At 38.5% G+C, this 18,887-nt stretch overlaps 1 protein-coding gene across 1 annotated transcript in view; it reads left to right on the plus strand.

The window, feature by feature from the left end:
- Positions 1 to 18,887, plus strand: part of LOC120852613 (ankyrin repeat domain-containing protein 31-like) — a 134,101-nt gene that overhangs the window by 50,556 nt on the left and 64,658 nt on the right. The window contains 3 exon segments of the mRNA XM_040225947.1: positions 3,971 to 4,126; positions 8,040 to 8,182; positions 15,678 to 15,822. Coding sequence (XP_040081881.1) covers positions 3,971 to 4,126; positions 8,040 to 8,182; positions 15,678 to 15,822 — 444 coding nt within the window.

Raw genomic sequence — 18,887 nt, forward strand, 5'->3', positions numbered from 1 at the left:
TCCAAGGGACCCTCAAGAGTCTTCTCCAACACCACAGTTCAAAAGCATCAATTTTTCGGTGCTCAGCTTTCTTCACAGTCCAACTCTCGCATCCAAACATGACCACTGGAAAAACCACAGCCTTGACTAGATGGACCTTTGTTGGCAAAGTAATGTCTCTGCTTTTGAATATGCTATCTAGGTTGGTCATCACTTTTCTTCCAAGGAGTAAGCGTCTTTTAATTTCATGGCTGTAGTCACCATCTGCAGTGATTTTGGGAGCCCAAAAAGATAAAGTCTGACACTGTTTCCACTGTTTCCCCATCTATTTGCCATGAAGTGATGGGACCAGATGCCATGATCTTCGTTTTCTGAATGTTGAACTTTAAGCCAACTTTTTCACTCCCCTCTTTCACTTTCATCAAGAGGCTTTAGTTGACTAAGGCTAACATAACTGAGTACTATGAACTGGGTGGCTTAAACAACAGAAACTTATTTTCTTATAGTTCTAGAGGCTGAAAGCCCACAATTAAGGTGCTACAAAATTCTGTTTCTGCTGAGACCTCTCTTCCTGGCTTTCAGACAGTGCCTTCCTGCAGTGACTTTTTTGTGTGTGCAGAGAGCTTTAGTGTTTCTTCCTTTTTTATAAGGATGCCAACCATATTATATTAGGGCTTGAACACATGAATTTTGTGAGAATATTACTTCAGTCCATTATACCTTCAATAGTGAATTCTGCCAAACAGCTAAGGAAGAAATAATACCAGTTCTTTACAAAGTAAGTGAAGTGAAATTGCTCAGTTGTGTCTGACTCTTTGCGACCCCGTGGACTGTAGCCTACCAGGCTTCTCTGTCCATGGGATTCTCTAGGCAAGAATACTGGAGTGGGTTGCCATTTTCTTCTCCAGGGGGGTCTTCCCGACCCAGGCTTCAAACCCGGGTCTCCCGCATTGCAGGCAGACGCGTTAGCCTCTGAACCACCAGGGAAGCCAGGAAAGAGTTCTTCACAAACTCTTCCAAAAACCTGACGATGAGGAACTGTTTCTAGCTCCTCTTATGAGGTCACCATTAAACTGATACAAAAATCAAAGACATTACAAGAACAGAAAACTGCAGTTCAGTATCCTTCATAAGCAGAGGTGCAAAAATCTAAACAATTTTAGGAAATCATATTCAACATATGTGCATATGTACATTGTAACCAAGTGAGATTTATCACAGGAATGTTGGGTTGACTTTACATTTGAAAGTCAAACACTGTAATTTGCTATATTAATAAGCTAAAAGAAAAAAATCATATGATCACCTCAGTAGATGATGCAGAAAAAGATTTTGGTAATACCTAATATCCATTACTGATAAAAACTCAGCAAATTTATAATAGAGGGGAACTGGGTCAACCTGATAAAGGGCATCTACAAGAAGATACACAGCTCTCATACATAATGGTTAAAGACTTAGTGTTTTCCCCCAAGATCAGAAATGAGATAGGAAAGTCTGTTCTCACTACTACTTTTGCTCATTGAAAGAAAACAGTCTTTAGTCACAAGTCACATGATCATCTGTAGAAAATCTGATGGAAACTACAATAAAAGCAACTATAAGTGAGTTTAGCAAAGTTGCAACATAAAAGATCAATATACTAGTATTAATTACACTTCTTTATTCTAGCAACAAAAAATTAGAAAGTTAAATTTGAAAGCCAAACAATTAGGAAGTGAAATTTATGCTATTTCAAAAAGTGTGAAATACAGATTAAATTTAACAAATTATGTAAAAGGTACGCTCAAACCTAGAAGATTTTACACATAGAGAGCAAAATTTGATGGAGAGAAATGGAAACATACCTTGTTCATTGAGTCAGAAGACTCGATATGGTTAAGATTTTTTTCTGCTGAGATATATTTATGGAATCTACACAATCTTAATCAAAATCCCTGTAGGATTTTTTTTTTTTGGTAGAAATTCAAAAGCTGGTTCTAAAATTCATATGTAATGCAAAGGATCTAAATAGACAACTCTGATAAAGAACAAAGTTTTGAGAGTTAACACTACCTTATTTCAAGAATTATTATTTTATGGCTGTGGTGATCAAAATAGCATGGTACTGTCATCAAGATAGGGAAATATTAGTAGATCAGTGGAAGAGAAGGGAGTTCAGAAGCAAACTCTGAGTTTTGACAAAGGCACAGGCCTTTATAGTAGAGAACAATTGAAAATCTGTATGCAGCAGAATATTATTGAGTGTTATTCTCTGTATTTGAAGAGTGTTTATTTTTGTTTTGGCCAACAAGTTACTTAAAGATCAGCATGGTCTTTTCAATACATTAAAAAAATCCTTGTTAGGTAGGTCTAGTGTAGGCCTTACTTTGCCCCTAAGATATGACCCACTGAAGGTCTCTCTAAATGCCCCAATTGTTCAACAAAGTCTCTCTCCCCAGATGGGCAGGAATGTAAATGTTCCCCAGCCTGTATGATCTCCAATGGTGGTTATTAATAATTTATAGTTCCTGGGTACTTCTTGCCCAGTCTCATATGACTATTTACCCATGAATGGTTTAGTATTCAGATAATGACTCAAAGAGCCCCTTTTATAGTTATCTGGTGCCTTTTCTGTACACCCTCATCTCTGGTGCCCTGCCCTGTAAATTTTTTTACCCCAGCCTCCCCAGACGCTGATCTGTCTCCTCCGCCCAGCAGGAGCACCTCATATGCTGGTGTTATCCTCGGTAAACCCGAGACAGGAAGCTGGAATGACCTTAGGTCTCACTGCGTTGTGTGCCTTCACTCAGGGAGCCATAGGTCTGAAGTGCCCGTTTTTCTAATTTCTGGATAAAGGATCCCCCCACCCCATATATTTTATTTAGTTTTCTAGTTGTTTACAGCGGGACAGTAAGTGTTAGCAGTTATTTAGTCCTGATTGGAAGTGAATATCTTTCACAACTTAGTTTTCATTGAAAATTTTTATATTCTTAATTTTTTAAAATAAATTTCATATTTATAATAGCAAGTACAACTGGCAAAGACAGCTATGGAATAAAGACCATTGGTCTTTACATATAGTTTATCTGGTGGGAGCAGAATGCTTTGTAGTCTGGGGTAGGGGAAGGTAGGCTCAAGTGTTCAGCAGTTGGTTTGTTTTAGTTTACAGTGGGACTGAATGGAGAGAATCACATAAAAACAAAGCAGTTGAATTGTGGTCCATTGAGAAAATCTGCTGCAGTACTCAGTTACCTTTCAGGATGGAGCAGGGTATTTACATGAAAACTAGAAAAGCTATCATCAAAGCTTTTCTGAAATTTGGGAAAACCAAATGAGTATTATCGGTAGACGTGGATAGGATTTGGGTTATCTAAATGAAGAGTTTCAGTATTTTAGGAGGCACAGTGGAGAAGTGATACTTGGTATGCAGAACCTGGAAAACTATTTTTAATTGTGTATTTCCTGGCTTAGGAAGTCAAAACTATTATACAGCTCAAGATCATAGTCCTTTACTTAATTTCATGACAATTATTTTTAGCAAAGAAAGAAAATTTAGTACCATTCTTTTTTCTGGTTTTACTGGAGCTAATTTTTTGTATCTTTCTGATACAGTTCTGAGATTTTCTCTTCATGGTTTTATAAGATGTTTCGGTATTGTAAATTTTGTTGAGTGTAACAACATCTAAATAGTCCCTTTCATTAGAACTTCTAAGAAAATAATCTATTAGTCTTCTTACATATGCAGCTTTCCTAGAGTTTCAATCAACATAAATGCTTACATGATCTATAGTTTACTCAAATATTTCAAACTATTGACATTCTCCTCTTTCACCTTTTTGCATGTAGATACTGTTATAGTTGGGTTAATGAATGAAATACTCCTTCATAATATGATATATTTCTATTCTAGAATGTTAACTGAAATCATTCTGTTACTGATGTTCCTCTTCATTTTCAAATAAGAGTTTTTCATGCTTTTGGTTTTCTTTTGTTAATGCCTTCATTTCAGAAAAAATGAAGATGAATAAAGTAACTCGTGGTAACATTAACCGGAGAAACATTTTTGGAGAGAACTTACTGTATAAAGCTGCTGTGCACAATGATACTGGTCTTGTTCATCATTATATCAAAAACGGTGGAAATGTTAATCAGCCGAGTTATGCCGGTAGGTTGTGGTTATCACCTACAGTTATCTTGAGAGTGTTTTTTGTTTCAGCTGAATTACTGCTATGAAATTATGGCAAAGTAGGCTTAAGGCAAGCCTCAAAACAGAAAGCTTCCAAGTATTTTTTCTTCTTAGGTGATGCTTCACCATCCTCTCCAGGAAGTGGTAAGATAAGGCGAGAGGCATTTCCCCTTCAAAGGTTGTGCCTGCCTGGGCCCACCTGGTGGGCCAGGTGCAATAGCTGCCACAGAGGGACGGGGCTCCTGGGGCCAGCTTGCTGGCTTTGTGTGAGCATTGTTACTGTGAGACTCAGCTTTTAATGGAAGAGGAATGAGGTTCAGAGCTGAAAGAAGCTGGTGATACATTGAGCTTCTGGGAAAATTAATGGTAGAGGGACAGCAAAACAGTTGCCAGGGAAATGAAGAGAACAGACTATATGAGTTGGAGAGGGTGAGCAGGAAGCTCAGAAAGAGCAGTCTTTCTGCCAGGTTGGATCTCTGGTATAGCCTTCCTGTGGGGAGAACCTGGCATGTTCTCTTGGAGAGGAATGATTCCTCAGTGGCGCTTACGTACTTAAAGCACTGAGTAGCACTGGGCCAGCACCTTTTGTGTCCTTGCTTTTACTGTTGTTTCTAGACTTTCTTGGTGTATGAAACAGTGTGCAAAGTCTTTTGATACACAGAGATCGGCAGCACAATCCTCAGATAAGCAGGTGATACAAGTGCTCCGTCAGAACTTACTTTAGCAGGATCTGGGTTTATACTGTAATCAATCAGAGCTTTAAAGACTGTTATTCTAAGTCTTGTAACCAGTTCATCTATCATGGTCTTATAACCTTAAACCATGGATCCTTACTTGCTAGCCAGAGCTCTTGCTTCTTTGATTTTGAGAAATCCATGGTTCTTTCTGTTAAGTCTCTGTGTGCTTCTTAGGTTCAGGAGTAGTTCTGCATGCCTCTATAACTGGAATTTATGGATTTCCCAAACGTCAATCTTAACAGGTTTCTGTTCATTAACCTTTTTTTAAATTCTTTCCTGTGCCATTATTAGCATCCTTGGTTGCTATTCCCTACTTGTCTTTTGCTTGGCAGCACACACCTTCTCCTCTCTGCCCCATGTACTTCTGTGACTTTCATGAATTCTTTACCTGTCCATATTTTCCAGACTTTTGAACTCCCTTGTTTTCTACTTTTTCTCTCAGTTGGCATCTTACTCTGACCTTACTACTTCTGACTACCACATCTTACAGAATTGCAGAGGGCAGTGTTTGCAAAAGGTTGTCCATAAGCCATTTTCCTGTCACCTACAATATTTGTTTAAAATGTAACCTTTACTGAAGCACACACACAAAATCACTGAAAATCACAGTCAAAATCTTTAGGTTAGAATCTAGAGATCGAGCTTCCCTAGATAGTTTTTAAAATATCCATTCATTTATTTGGCTGCACAGGGTTTTTGTTGTGGCCCATGGGATCTTTGATCTTCATTGTGGCGTGAGGATCTTTAGTTGCACATGCAGCGTCTTTAGTTGCAACGTGCGGGATCTAGTTCCCTGACCAGGCTCAAACCCAGAACCCCTGTGTTGGGAGTGCAGAGTCTTAGCCACTACACCACCAGGGAGGTCCCTCCCTAGGTGATTTTTATTCTCATTAAAGTTCAAGAACTACTGAGAAGAGGTGTATGGCCTCCTTATAACATATTGGTTCAATGTATATGCCTCCTCTGCGCCAAATACTGTGGAAACAAAAAAATAAACAATATCTACTAGAAAGGTTAAAATATATTTATTTTTTGATACAATCCAATAAAGACTTCAGTTCAGTTCAGTCACTCAGTCGTGTCTGACTCTTTGTGACCCCATGAATCGCAGCACACCAGGCCTCCCTGTCCATCACCAACTCCCGGAGTTCACTCAGACTCATGTCCATCGAGTCAGTGATGCCATCCAGCCATCTCATCCTCTGTCGTCCCCTTCTCCTCCTGCTCCCAATCCCTCCCAGCATCAAAGTCTTTTCCAATGAGTCAACTCTTCACATGAGGTGGCCAAAGTACTGGAGTTTCAGCTTTAGCATCATTCCTTCCAAAGAAATCCCAGGGCTGATCTCCTTCAGAATGGACTGGTTGGATCTCCTTGCAGTCCAAGGGACTCTCAAGAGTCTTCTCCAACACCACAGTTCAAAAGCATCAATTCTTCGGCGCTCAGCCTTCTTCATAGTCCAACTGTCACATCCATACATGACCACTGGAAAAACCATAGCCTTGACTAGACGGACCTTAGTCGGCAAAGTAATGTCTCTGCTTTTGAATATGCTATCTAGGTTGGTCATAACTTTTCTTCCAAGGAGTAAGCGTCTTTTAATTTCATGGCTGCAGTCACCATCTGCAGTGATTTTGGAGCCCCCCAAAACAAAGTCTGCCACTGTTTCCACTGTTTCCCCATCTATTTCTCATGGAGTGATGGGACCGGATGCCATGATCTTCGTTTGTACACAAAATGTAATATACTCAATTATTTTTTCATAGGTAACATTTGCATTTCATAAGTCCTCATTTATATTTTGTGATATCTTTGTCTTTGATTTAAAAAAGAAAACCTACTTCAATAATTTTTTACCTATCAAAACCAATGGTGACAACCATGAAGTAGCCTTGAAAATAAACTCTGAATACCGAAAATAGATCTGATAAAGCTTCTTTGCTAAAACCCTGTCAGATCAATGAATTGAGGATTATTTTACACAGATTCCTAACTTATGACACATTAGAACTGAAAAGAAAGATTGGCTCAGGCCAGGATGTTGATAATAGCAAGAAGTTTAAGCCAACAACAAGGTAAGAGACACATAAAAACATTAAAAATGAGGAGCAAAATTGTTGAGGACTGTAATACAGAAGAAGGTACACTGCATATCTCTGTGGGTGTTAACAGTTGCTGCATTAGATCATACAGCTAATATCATTATGATGTTGAATTTTTTTAAACAGTGGGTTTAATTGTATTGTCTTTATAGGAAATCTGTCTTCTCAGAAAGCTTTGAGGAAATTTCCTCCAAGATAGTTACATTTTTAAAAAGAAAAAAAGATTTTGCTTGAGGATCTCCCAACTTGTAGTTTGGGGAGATAATAAAAGATTTGTTATTTTGGAGTTTAATAAATATCGTTGACTTATATCATTGTGTCTGACTAACAAAAAGATTTATCTGGCTGACTGGTATTCTTGGAGCACTTTGTAGTATGTTAGTTGAATTATTGTAACTAACTTTTTGCAAATTGCGAGAAAAAATTATACAGTTGACCCTTGAATAGCGTGGGAGTTAGGGTCCTGACTCTCATTGTGGTCAAAAATCTGAGTATAAATTATAGTTAGCTCTCCCTATCCATGGTTTCTCCTTCAATGACCTCAGATTGTGTGATACCATAGTATTTACTGTTGGAAGGAAATCTGTGTATAAGATAGACCTGCGAAGTTCAAAGCCACGTTGGTCAAGAATCAACTTTTAAACTGACTTCTGTGAGGTCCTGCTGGCTGGGTTACTTTAACAAAAGTACCTTGAACTACGAATAAGGCTTTTTTCCCTCTTTTCTGCAGAAAAGTAACCTGCAACCAGCATTCTCTATGAGCTAATAATGACCCCCCCCATAGCCTTTTTATTTGAGGGGGGCAGGAGTGTTTTCAAATTTTTTACTATTTTCATATTTTTCCATATTAATACCCACAGTGTTAAGGGTAGGAATTTTAATAAAAATTTGAATTGAATCCACAAATAATATAGATTGCTTCATGGTGAGATTATCTTGTTTCATATAGCCAAAATATTTTTAAAGCAACAAATTAGAGTTCTTATTTTAAGGGCAAGCACAGACATTATTAAGATGCCAAATATAACAAACACCATTACTTTTTTGTGTCATAGGTTGGACAGCACTTCATGAAGCTAGTTTAGGAGGGTTTTATCAGACAGTAAGTGAACTGTTAAAAGGTGGAGCAGATGTGAATATCAGCGGAATGTACCAGATCACTCCCCTGCATGATGCTGTGATTAATGGACATTATCAGGTACTGTAATAGAGATTCAGTTTCAGTTCATTCTGCTAATCAGTACTCAGAATTTATCATAAAATATTACTGTGATGGATTGGTTGTGCCTAATATGGCAGATCTCATTATATATGTTACTTTTAATAACTACGTGATGTGTATTTTGGTTGTATATAGTATTTTTTCAACTTCCTTAGGACTCTTTTTGTATAGTACTTTATAGGCTTTGTGTGCCTGTGCTGAGTCGCTTCAGCCGTGTCCAGCTCTTTGCGACCCGGTGGACTATAGCCCGTCAGGCTCCTTTGTCCAATGGGATTCTCCAGGCAAGAACACTGGAATGGGTTGCCATTTCCTCCTCCAGGGGATCTTCCCCACCCAGCAATCAAACCCAGGTCTCCTTCACCACAGGCAGATTCTTTACCGCTTGAGTCATGAGGGACACCCTTACAGGCTCTAGGAGAACATTTCCTTCTTAGTATGTTATGCAATGATAGGGTTGCAGCAGGCTCACAGCTTTTTGTAGTATAGTGTTACTTTCAGAATCAAACTAAGACATGAGAACCTTTCAGGTTTAATGACCTGAGAGTACACACCAGTACACACCAGCACAGAGGTACCAATGGTTATAATATCAAAATGCTATAATTCCATATATGTTGGTTAATAGTAACTAGAGTAATGGTACGTGAATGCTAAGTTGCTTCAGTCATGTCTGACTCTGCAACCCTATGGACTGTAGTCCACCAGGCTCCTCTGCCCATAGGATTCTCTAGGCAAGAAAACTGGAGTGGGTTGCCATGCCCTCCTCTAGGGATTTTCCCAACCCAGGGATCGAAACCAGGTCTCTTACATCCCCTGCATTGGCAGCTGGGTTCTTTACCACTAGTGCACCTGGGAAGCCCACAGTTATGAAACTGTTAATTAAGATTGGCACAAATGCTTTATCACATGTACTCTGAGCTTCCTAGACATTTTTTTCTGGTCCAGGGACTGCATCGGGCTGAGGCATTTCCTGAAAATAGTTTATTGTTTGTTTAAAGTGGTAGAAGTTGCTTCTGGGCTTAAAACCTCTAGAGTAGGAAAGAGGGCTAAGGAAGATCTGTTCTGTTTCTCCAGAAGAAATACCTGCCACAGGTAGAGCTGGGGAAGGCTGTAGGCAAGAATCTCTTAGAAGGGATGCAGTTGAGCTCATTTCATGTGCTAGGAAGGTTATACTCAAAATCCTACAAGCTAGGCTTCAGTAGTATGTGAACTGAGAACTTCCGAGTGTATAAGCTGTGTTTTCAAAGAGGCAGAGGAACCAGAGATCAAATTGTCAACAGTCGTTGGGTCATGGGGAAAGCAAGGGAATTCCAGAAAAACATCTGCTTCATTGACTACACTGAAGCCTTTGACTGTGTGGATCACAGCAAATTGGAAAATTCTTGAAGAGATGGAAATACCAGAGCACCTTACCATCTACTGAGAAACCTGTATGCAGGTCAAGAAGCAACAGTTAAAACCAGACATGGAACAACTGACTGGTTCAAAATTGGGAAAGGGATACATCAAGGCTGTATATTGTCACCCTGTTTATTCAACTTCTATGCAGAGTACATCATGTGAAATACTGAGCTGGATAAATCACAAGCTAGATCACGATTGCTGGGAGAAATGTCAACAACTTCAGATATGCAGATGATACCACTCTAATGGCAGAAAGTGAAGAGGAACTAAAGAGCCTCTTAATGAGGGTGAAAGAGGAGAGTGAAAAAGCTGGCTTAAAACTCAACATTCAAAAAACTAAGATCATGGCATCCAGTCCCATCAGTTCATGGCAAATAGATGGGGAGAAAAGTAGAATCAGTGACAGACTTTTTTTTTCCCTTGGGCTCCGAAATCACTGTGGACTGTGACTACAGCCATGAAGTTAAATGCTTGTTCCTTGGAAGGAAAGCTATGACAGACCTAGATAGCATATTAAAAAGCAGAAAGATCCCTTTGCCGACAAAGGTCCATAGAGTCAAAGCTATGGTTTTTCCAGTAGTCAAGTACCATAAAGAAGGCTGAGTGTCAAAGAATTGATGCTTTTGAATTGTGATGCTGGAGAAGACTCTTGAGAGTCCCTTGGACTGCAAGGAGATCAAACCAGTCAATCCTAAAGGAAATCAACCTAATTATTCATTGGAAGGACTGATGCTGAAGCTCCAATACTTTGGCACCTGATTCGAAGAGCTGACCCATCGAAAAAGACCCTGATGCTGGGAAGGAGTGAAGGCAAAAGAAGGAGGCAGCAGAGGATGAGATGGTTAGTTTGCATCACCAGCTCTGTGGACGTGAATCTGAGCAAACTTCAGAAGATAGTGGAGGACAGAGGAGCCTGGCATGCTGCAGTCCATGAGGTTCCAAAGAATTGGGCATGACTTATTAACTAAACAACAACAACAACACTTAAAAATAAATACATTCTTTCAAGTGTGGAGAAAGTAGAATTTGTGGATTTCAGATGATCAGCTCACTGTGGTTGCTTAGAAAAATCTGGGACAAATTATTAAACATACAGTGGGAGACATTTAGGCAGGCATAATGATCTTTGAGCATAAGCAGACATCATTAAGAACACATCATGTCAGACTGACCTTGATCCTCCTTTATTAGGCTTAATTTGTGAAGGAAATGGCATGACAAGTTGATAAAAGTTATCGCAGTTTAGGCAAGCTTTTCTCCAGTGTTCTTGCCAGGAGACTCCCAGGGACAGAGGAGCCTGGTGGGCTGCTGCCTATGGGGTCTCACAGAGTCAGACATGACTGACGCAACTTAGCAGCAACAACAACAGCAAGCTTTAATTTGATGGAGCATGCTTGTGATATGTGAGTATTTGAGATGTTGAATTAGAAGTTCATTGACTATGTTATTGGGATTCACAGACATTAAAAAGATATCCCAAGACATGTTGATTATCCCTTCCATTTGTGTCTGGAGTGAGCTGTCTTATAAAGTTTGATTGTTTATTCTATTGTACTATAAAAAGTCATACCACATGGTATGGTAGGCGGGACCATGGATAGCATTTTGTCATTGTTGGGAGTATTTTTTTTAAAATTCCAGACATCATACCATTTTACTGATAAATACTTGTACCTGCATCTCTAGCAGATAAGGACTTTTTTCTCACACCCACATTTTTTAAATCATCTTACCTAATAAAACTTATTTGTTAATACATTTAATAATACCCAGTCCATATTCAAATTTTCCCAAATTATCTAAAAGTGGTTTTTATTAAAAGTTTTGTTTGAATGAGGATCTCTCAGGGTCTATGTGCTGCATATGTTTTTTATGTCTCTTAAGTATGTTTTGACCTATAATGTTTCTTCCTGTGTTTTGTCTCTTCTGGAGCCTGGGTAATTTGTCGGTTGGGGTTTCCAAAATTCTGGATTTGATTGATTTTTATGGTTTCTTCCCATATTTTCTGTAAATGGCTGTTTTAATGGAAAATCTATTTAGAGACCATAGTTTGGGTGCAAGGTGTCCTCATTGCTATTGGACATCATTGTTTTTAGGCATTTTCCATGAAATCATACTTTTAGAAAGAAAAATCATGAGTTCTTACTGATATTTCCATTTCAAACTTAATATTATAGATTCATAATAACTTTATTTTTTACTTGTGCCTCTTTTTCTTTTATGCTAAGCATTTGTTTCTTAATACATTAGCTTATTTCTTTATTGTACATTTTATTTACAATATTACTATTAGTGATATTTCTGTTATTAACAATAGTAATAACAATGGAACTACTAATGAAGTGCTTTTTGTTTTGTTTATACCCCATTAGGGATGTATAGTCAAAATATTGGCTTTTCAAGTACTTGAAAGAATTTTATTCTCTGTCTTATTGGCTTCTTACACAAGGGATTTATTGGAAGGAAGAGATTTGAAATAATATCCTCCAAACTGAGAAGGAACTTTGAGTCTGTAAAACAAAGCTTTATTAACAAAGCAGTTCCATACAGTGCAATCATGATGTTTATTGTGGATAACTTATATACTGGCAAGATTGGGCAGCGAGCAATCCAGAGGCATGCACAGCTGTGCTCCACACCACAAAAAGGAGTCCAGGGGGATTTAAAGGGGCCAGAGCTAAAATTAGAATCTGACCACCAAGTGAGAACCACATCCACACTGATTGGAACGGGGGAGTTTTCCTCCTCCTGGGGTATCATGACCATTAACCATCTGAGTCAGCAAAAGACATTCTTTCAGCTTTCACATCTGATGAAGGCAAAGTTGGTAGTGAATTTATCTGGCTTGAGCACATTCCTTATGAGTAGGCTAAAGTGCAGTCATGCAGAAAGGAGAGGGGAAGGACTCAAGTACAGCTGACAAGATGGAGTCAGAGTGGTTCAGCAACACAGAAGTCACCTGATTCTAGAAGGAGGAAAAGCACTAGAGTCAATAATATTGTTGAAGGTGAAAAGCCACGGGCAAGCTCTCAGTAGAAGTATTTCCTTCAGGGGTCTACTGTTTGATGAACTAAACAGTGGAGATTGTGAGGCCAGCCACTTACTGAAATGGCTCTGCTTGTTCCAGTTAAGAATACATGGTGGCCTTAAAATAGCCACAGATTCTTTTAACACTCTTCTGTCCGAAAGGTGGAACCTGGGTTTTCTCCTCAGGAGTGTGGGCTGCAGTTTCAGTGAGTTGCTTCTAACAAATAGGATGTGGCAGAAGTAACACATTTTATGACTTCTGAGACCCAGTTGAAAGCTATCGTGGCTTCTTCCTTGTTCTGTCAGTCACTCGTTCAACAACTGAAGGAAGCCAGATGTCATATCAAGCAGCCACTCAAGCAGCTCCATGGAGAGGTGCACTGGCAGTGCGCTGAGCCTTTTCCTGCCCACAGCCACGTGAGTGAGCCATCTTAGAATCAGGTCCTCCAGGTGCTGTCGAGCTTCTAGATGATTGTATCTCCAGCCAGCCTCTTGACTACAACCTCCTGAGAGGCCCTGAGGCAAAACTAACCACCTCCACCACTCCCAAATTCCTGACCCCTAGAACTATGAGATTATAAATATTTATTATTAAGCTGCTGAGTTTTGGGGTAACTTGTCAGGTAGCAACAGATAACTAATACAGAATCAAATACAGGTTTAAAATACAGAGTTAAAAACTCCTTGGAAATAACTTATTTACTGCCATTTGATGAGAAGAGAGAGAGTTTTTTAAGTTACAGAGTGTGTAATATAAGTAGGCTTCAGAAGTCCTGATAGCAGGCTATAGAGGAAATTGGTGAATGTGGATAGTTGGTGTCCATAGAGTATGTGGATAGAGAGTATCCACTAGACAGTGGATAAGACAGAGACTGCCAGAGTAATGTATTCCCTCCCTTAGGGTAACCATCCCGGATTTCCAGAGAAGTGAGGCTCTCTTCCCTTCCTCCTGTCTTCTTTTTCATGTTCCTTGATCCTCAGATACTCTCATTCTGCATGCTTCATTATTTGACATAAAACCTCCAGAGATAAACAAACTTATGGAATTACTTTTCCTGAAAGAAAGCAATATGCTTTCCATTTGTATTGCTGAACAGTATGTGAAGATCCAGGCATATGAATTATAGATTTAATTATACCTACTATTACTTTCAATCCTCTTACCTAGCTTTAAACTCCCATAATAAAGTTGTTTGAAAAGCAGAATCATCAAGTTTCTGAATCTTAATTTTTAAAGGATTTAGCTTATATTATCCCTGTGTGTAATGGGGCACTTTTCTCTCATAGAATGCTTTTTTGGTAGAAGTATATATATGTAAAAGGAAATATATATTATATATAGATATAAATATATATGTAAGGTATATAATTTTTAGATGCTTAAAATTTATAGAAATTCTGACCCTTTCTCTCATTCCAGACATTTACATGGAAATCTAGGCTTCTTTTAGTATAATGTTCTTTAAAGCCTGTTTCACACATCCTCCTAGACCAACATTCATTCTTTTATTAAACATACAGTCTGTGCCAGATACTGAAATAGACACTGGGAATGTAAGATGATTAAGACTTATATCTGTTGTGAAAACTTGGAAACAACTTAAATATCCATTAGTAGGGTTGTTGTTTTTCAGTCGCTTAGTCATGCCTGACTCTTTTGGACCCCATGGACTGTAGCACGCCCTGTCCTCCACCATCTCCCAGACTTGGCTCAAACTCATGTCCATTGAGAGTCAGTGATGCCATCCAACCATCTCGTCCTCTGTCATCCACTTCTCCTCCTGCATCCAGTCTTTCCCAGCATCAGGATCTTTTCCAGTGAGTCAGCTCTTCGTATCAGGTGGCCAAAGCTTTGGAGCTTCAGCTTCAGCATCAGTCCTTCCAATGAATATTGAGGATTGATTTCCTTTAGGATTTACTGGTTTGAAATCCTTGCTGTCCAAGGGACTCTCAAGAGTCTTCTAAATTGTAGCATTAATACATTCATATAGGTATATTAAAAAGTAAATTATTACTCAGCTGCTAGAGAGAATGGAAGTTCAATCTATCTGATTTGAAACAGGTTTCAGAGTCTGATGCAGGGTAAGGTAGGCAGGAAAGAAGCTAAAGCACAGAAAAATGTATATATTATAGGCCCACTTGTGTAAGAAACAACATATATACACATTTATGATATATACATATATACCTGTTGGACTAGACCTATTGGGAAAATTCAGGGGAAACTGTAACTAGAGCTAACTTAGGAGAAATAATTAGATGACTGAAGTACAAGGGTAGAGAAGGGAAACTTAGTTTTCATTGTCTGTTTCTCTGAGCCTTCTGTATTCTGAGCCATATTTATTAATTTCCTATCCAAAAATATTAATTTTAAAAGATAATCAGAGTCCCACCCTCAAAAAACTTGAAATATAGGAGAGAGATAGGTATAGAGGTGAGTATAATATAATATAGCGTATATTGGACATAAAATATATACATAAAAGAAGGAAGAGGTCATTTTTCTCTAGGGCATCAGTGGGTGAGGAGGTCAGGGAGCGCTTCATAGAGGAGGCTACTTGAGGAGTGGTAGCAGATTAAGAGTTGACCGGCTTCTCTCTGACGCTGAGGACGAGGAGCAGCAACAAAGGTATGCGGAGAAGACACCATCTCCTGGGACCTGATAAAATCACATTTACTAGTGCAGAATGTGAGTCAAGTTCCCCGTATATGTGCTAGCTCCATTTCGTCATCAGCTAAACCACAGACATTCTGTCCACCGTCCCTCCCTCCCTGCTTTCTTCCCTCTTCCTTGCTTCCTCTCTCTTTTTTTGGTAAGAGAAGTCACATGTACATCAACAAATTATGATTCAGTAGCAGTTACACTGATTTTTGTTGTTGGGCAACGATGTTACAGGTAAACCCAAACTCTGTATGGTTGGTAAATTCCAAATATTTGGAAAGAAATATTTGATGTTGCTTAGAGTTGTATGCTAGCATACGTTTATAATAATAATATTCTTTTTGTCTGGGCTCCTCACATAAAACAATCTTCCTCTAGGTGGCAGAGTTACTTCTTTTGAATGGAGCCGATCCTTTACTTAGAAATGACAATGGAAAGTGTGCTTTAGATGAAGCCAAAGACTCACGTATGATGCGTCTCCTTGAGAGATTTGTTCCTAAACATCAAAACCATCTTACATCAGGTAAACTTAAACTGCTCTGTTACATCTGTTCATCATGTCAGCAGTCGCAGTTGAGTCGCTCAGTCATGTGCGACTCCTTGTGACCCCATGAACTGCAGCACACCAGGCTGACCTGTCACTGTCTCCTGGAATTTGCTCAGACTCAGGTCCATTGAATCAGTGATGTCATCCAACCATGTCATCCTTAGTAGAGAGTTATAGAAATCAAGCTTAGAATTATAGAAATTAAATTGATTTTCCTCAAAAGTTTTGAGAAAATCCATCCAGTGACGTTCTGGCTTCATTTGCAAATGCACCAAATGGAAGAACTCTAAAGGAACTAAGAAAGATAATACTAAATGTACTTTTCCCCAGGATATGCATTGCAAACAGAAAACTTTTATACAGTTCTGGGTTTTCTCCCCATAATCCATTGACTGAATATCATGAGTTATAAATTGTAACTTATGTTTGGCTGTATCTTTTTCAATGAATATGGTCAGGATTGTTTACTTTCATTCCTTAAGAATATTTTTTTATGGCTATACTTTTGCCTTCTCATTCATCATTACACTGTTAAGTTAGACAGCAAAGGAGCAGTTAAGTTAAACTTCAGTTTCAAAAAGATTATATAAGAATTGTTTATATTTTATTGAAGTATAATTGATTTACAATATTATGTTAGTTTCTGGTATACAATGTAGTGATTCAGTATTTTCATATGTTATACTCCATTTAAAGTTATTGCAAAGTAATGGCTATATCCCTGTGCTTATTTATTTTATACATAGTATTTTGTATCTCTTAATTCCCAAACCTTTTTTTGCCCCTCTCTCTTCCCTTTCCCCACTGGTAACTGTTACTTTGTTTTCTGTATCTGTGAGTCTGTTTCTGTTTATACATTGATTTGTTTTATTTTTTTACATTCCACATGTAAGTGGTAATATAGAGTATTTGTCCTCTTATTTCACCAAGAATAATACCTTCTGGGTTGTTGCAAGTGGCAGAATTTCATTCTTTTTTATGGTTGAGTAGTATTCCATTGCATGAATATATACTCCATCTTCTTTATCCGTTCATCTGCTATGGACAGTTAGGTTGTTTCCATATCTTTGGTATTATATATAATGCTGCTATGAACATGGGGGTGCTAGTATCTTTTTGAATTCATGTTTTCATTTTCTTTGGATATATATCCAGCGGTTTAATTGCTGGATCATATCATGGTTTCTTTTTTTTTTAATTAATTAATTTTATTTTTGGCTGCGGTGGGTCTTCGTTTGCTCTCTGTGCAGGCTTTCTCTAGCTGTGGAGAGCAGGGGCTACTCTTCCTTGTGGTCCACGAGCTTCTCGTTGCAGTGGTGTCTCCGGTTGCAGAGCACTGGCTTTCGGTGCTCCAGCCTCAGCGGTTGCAGCATGCTGGCCCAGTAGCTGTAGCACGTGGGCTCTCGGGCATGTGGGCTTCACCCATTGCGGTACACAGGCTCAGTAGTTGCAGCTCACAGGCCCCAGAGCATGGACGCAGTAATTGCGGCCCTCAGGCTTAGTTGTTCCACAGCATGTAGAGTCGTCCCAGACCAGGGATCAAACCTGTGTCCCTTGCATTGGCAGGTGGATTCTTATCCACTGTGCCACCAAGGAAGTCCAGTCATATCTAGCTCTACTTTTCTTTTTTGGAGCAGTCTCCATATGTCCATACTGTTTTCCATTGTTGTTGTTGTTCAGTCATTAAGTCATGTCCAACTGATTCTTTGCGACCCCAGAAACTACAGCATGCCAGGCTTCTCTGTCCTTCACTGTTTCCCAGTTCAGACTCATGTCCATTCAGTCGGTGCATAGTGGCTGCAATTTACATTCCCACCAACAGTGTACAAGGGATCCCTTTTCTACAAATCCTTAACAGCTTTTGTTGTTTGTAGACTTTTTGATGACAGATATTTTGACAGGTGTGAGGTAACATCTCACCGTGGTTTTGGTTTGTATTTCTCTGATGATTATTAGTGTTGAACATTTTTTCATGTGCCTATTAGCTATCTGTATATCTTCTTTGGAAAAATGTCTATTCGTGTCTTCTGCCCATTTCTTTAGTTGTTTTTTTTTTATATTGCGTTGTATGAATTGCTTATATATTTTGGACATTAACCTCTGTTGGTCATATCATCTGCAAATATCTTCTTCCATTCAGTAGGTCATCTTTTTGTCTTGTCAGTGATTTCCTTTGCTATGCAAAGCTTTTCAGTTTCATTAGGTCCCATTTGTTTATCTTTTATTTCATTTCCTTTGTTTCCTTAGGAAACAGATACAATAATATAACAAAATAATATTAAATATTACAATGATTTATTTCAAAGAACATCCTGCCCATGTTCTCTGTTGGAAGTTTTGTGGTTTCTGTTCTTAGGATTATGTCTTTAATCCATTTTGAGTTTATTTTTGTATGTGGTGTGAGAAAATATTCTAATTTCATTCTTTTACACATAGCTGTCCAGTTTCACTACTTATCATAGGTACCATTTATTGAAGAGACGTTCTTTTATCCATTGTATTTTGCCTCCTCTGTCACAAGTTTGTTGAAAATAATCGCATTGGTTTATTTCTGAACTTTCTAGTTTGTCCCATCAATCTGTGTCTCTTTTTGCGCCATCACCATGCTGTTTTGATTACTGTAGTTTTGTGTAATCCGAAGTCAGGGAACGTGATTCCTCCAGCTCTGTTCATCTTTCTCTAGATTGCTTTGGCAGTTCAGGGTCTTTTGTGGTCTTGCATAAATTATAGGATTACTTGTAGTTCTGTGAAAAATGCTGTGACTGTTTTGATAGGGATTGCATTAGATCTGTGGATTACTTTGTGTAGTATGGAAATTTTGATAGTATTCTTTCAGTCCAAGAACACAGTATATCTTCTCTTTTCCATGTATCATCTTCAGTTTCCTTCACTGATGTTTATAGTTTGCAAAGTATAAGTTGGTTAAGATTATTCCTTGGTATTTTATTCTTTTTGATGAGATTGTAAATGTAAGTAATTGTTTTTTTCTTACTTTCTCTTTCTGATATTTCCCTATTAGTGCATAGGAAAGCAGTGGATTT

This window comes from Oryx dammah, unplaced genomic scaffold (genome assembly GCF_014754425.2).
Source record: "Oryx dammah isolate SB20612 unplaced genomic scaffold, SCBI_Odam_1.1 HiC_scaffold_26, whole genome shotgun sequence".
NCBI lineage: Eukaryota > Metazoa > Chordata > Mammalia > Artiodactyla > Bovidae > Oryx > Oryx dammah.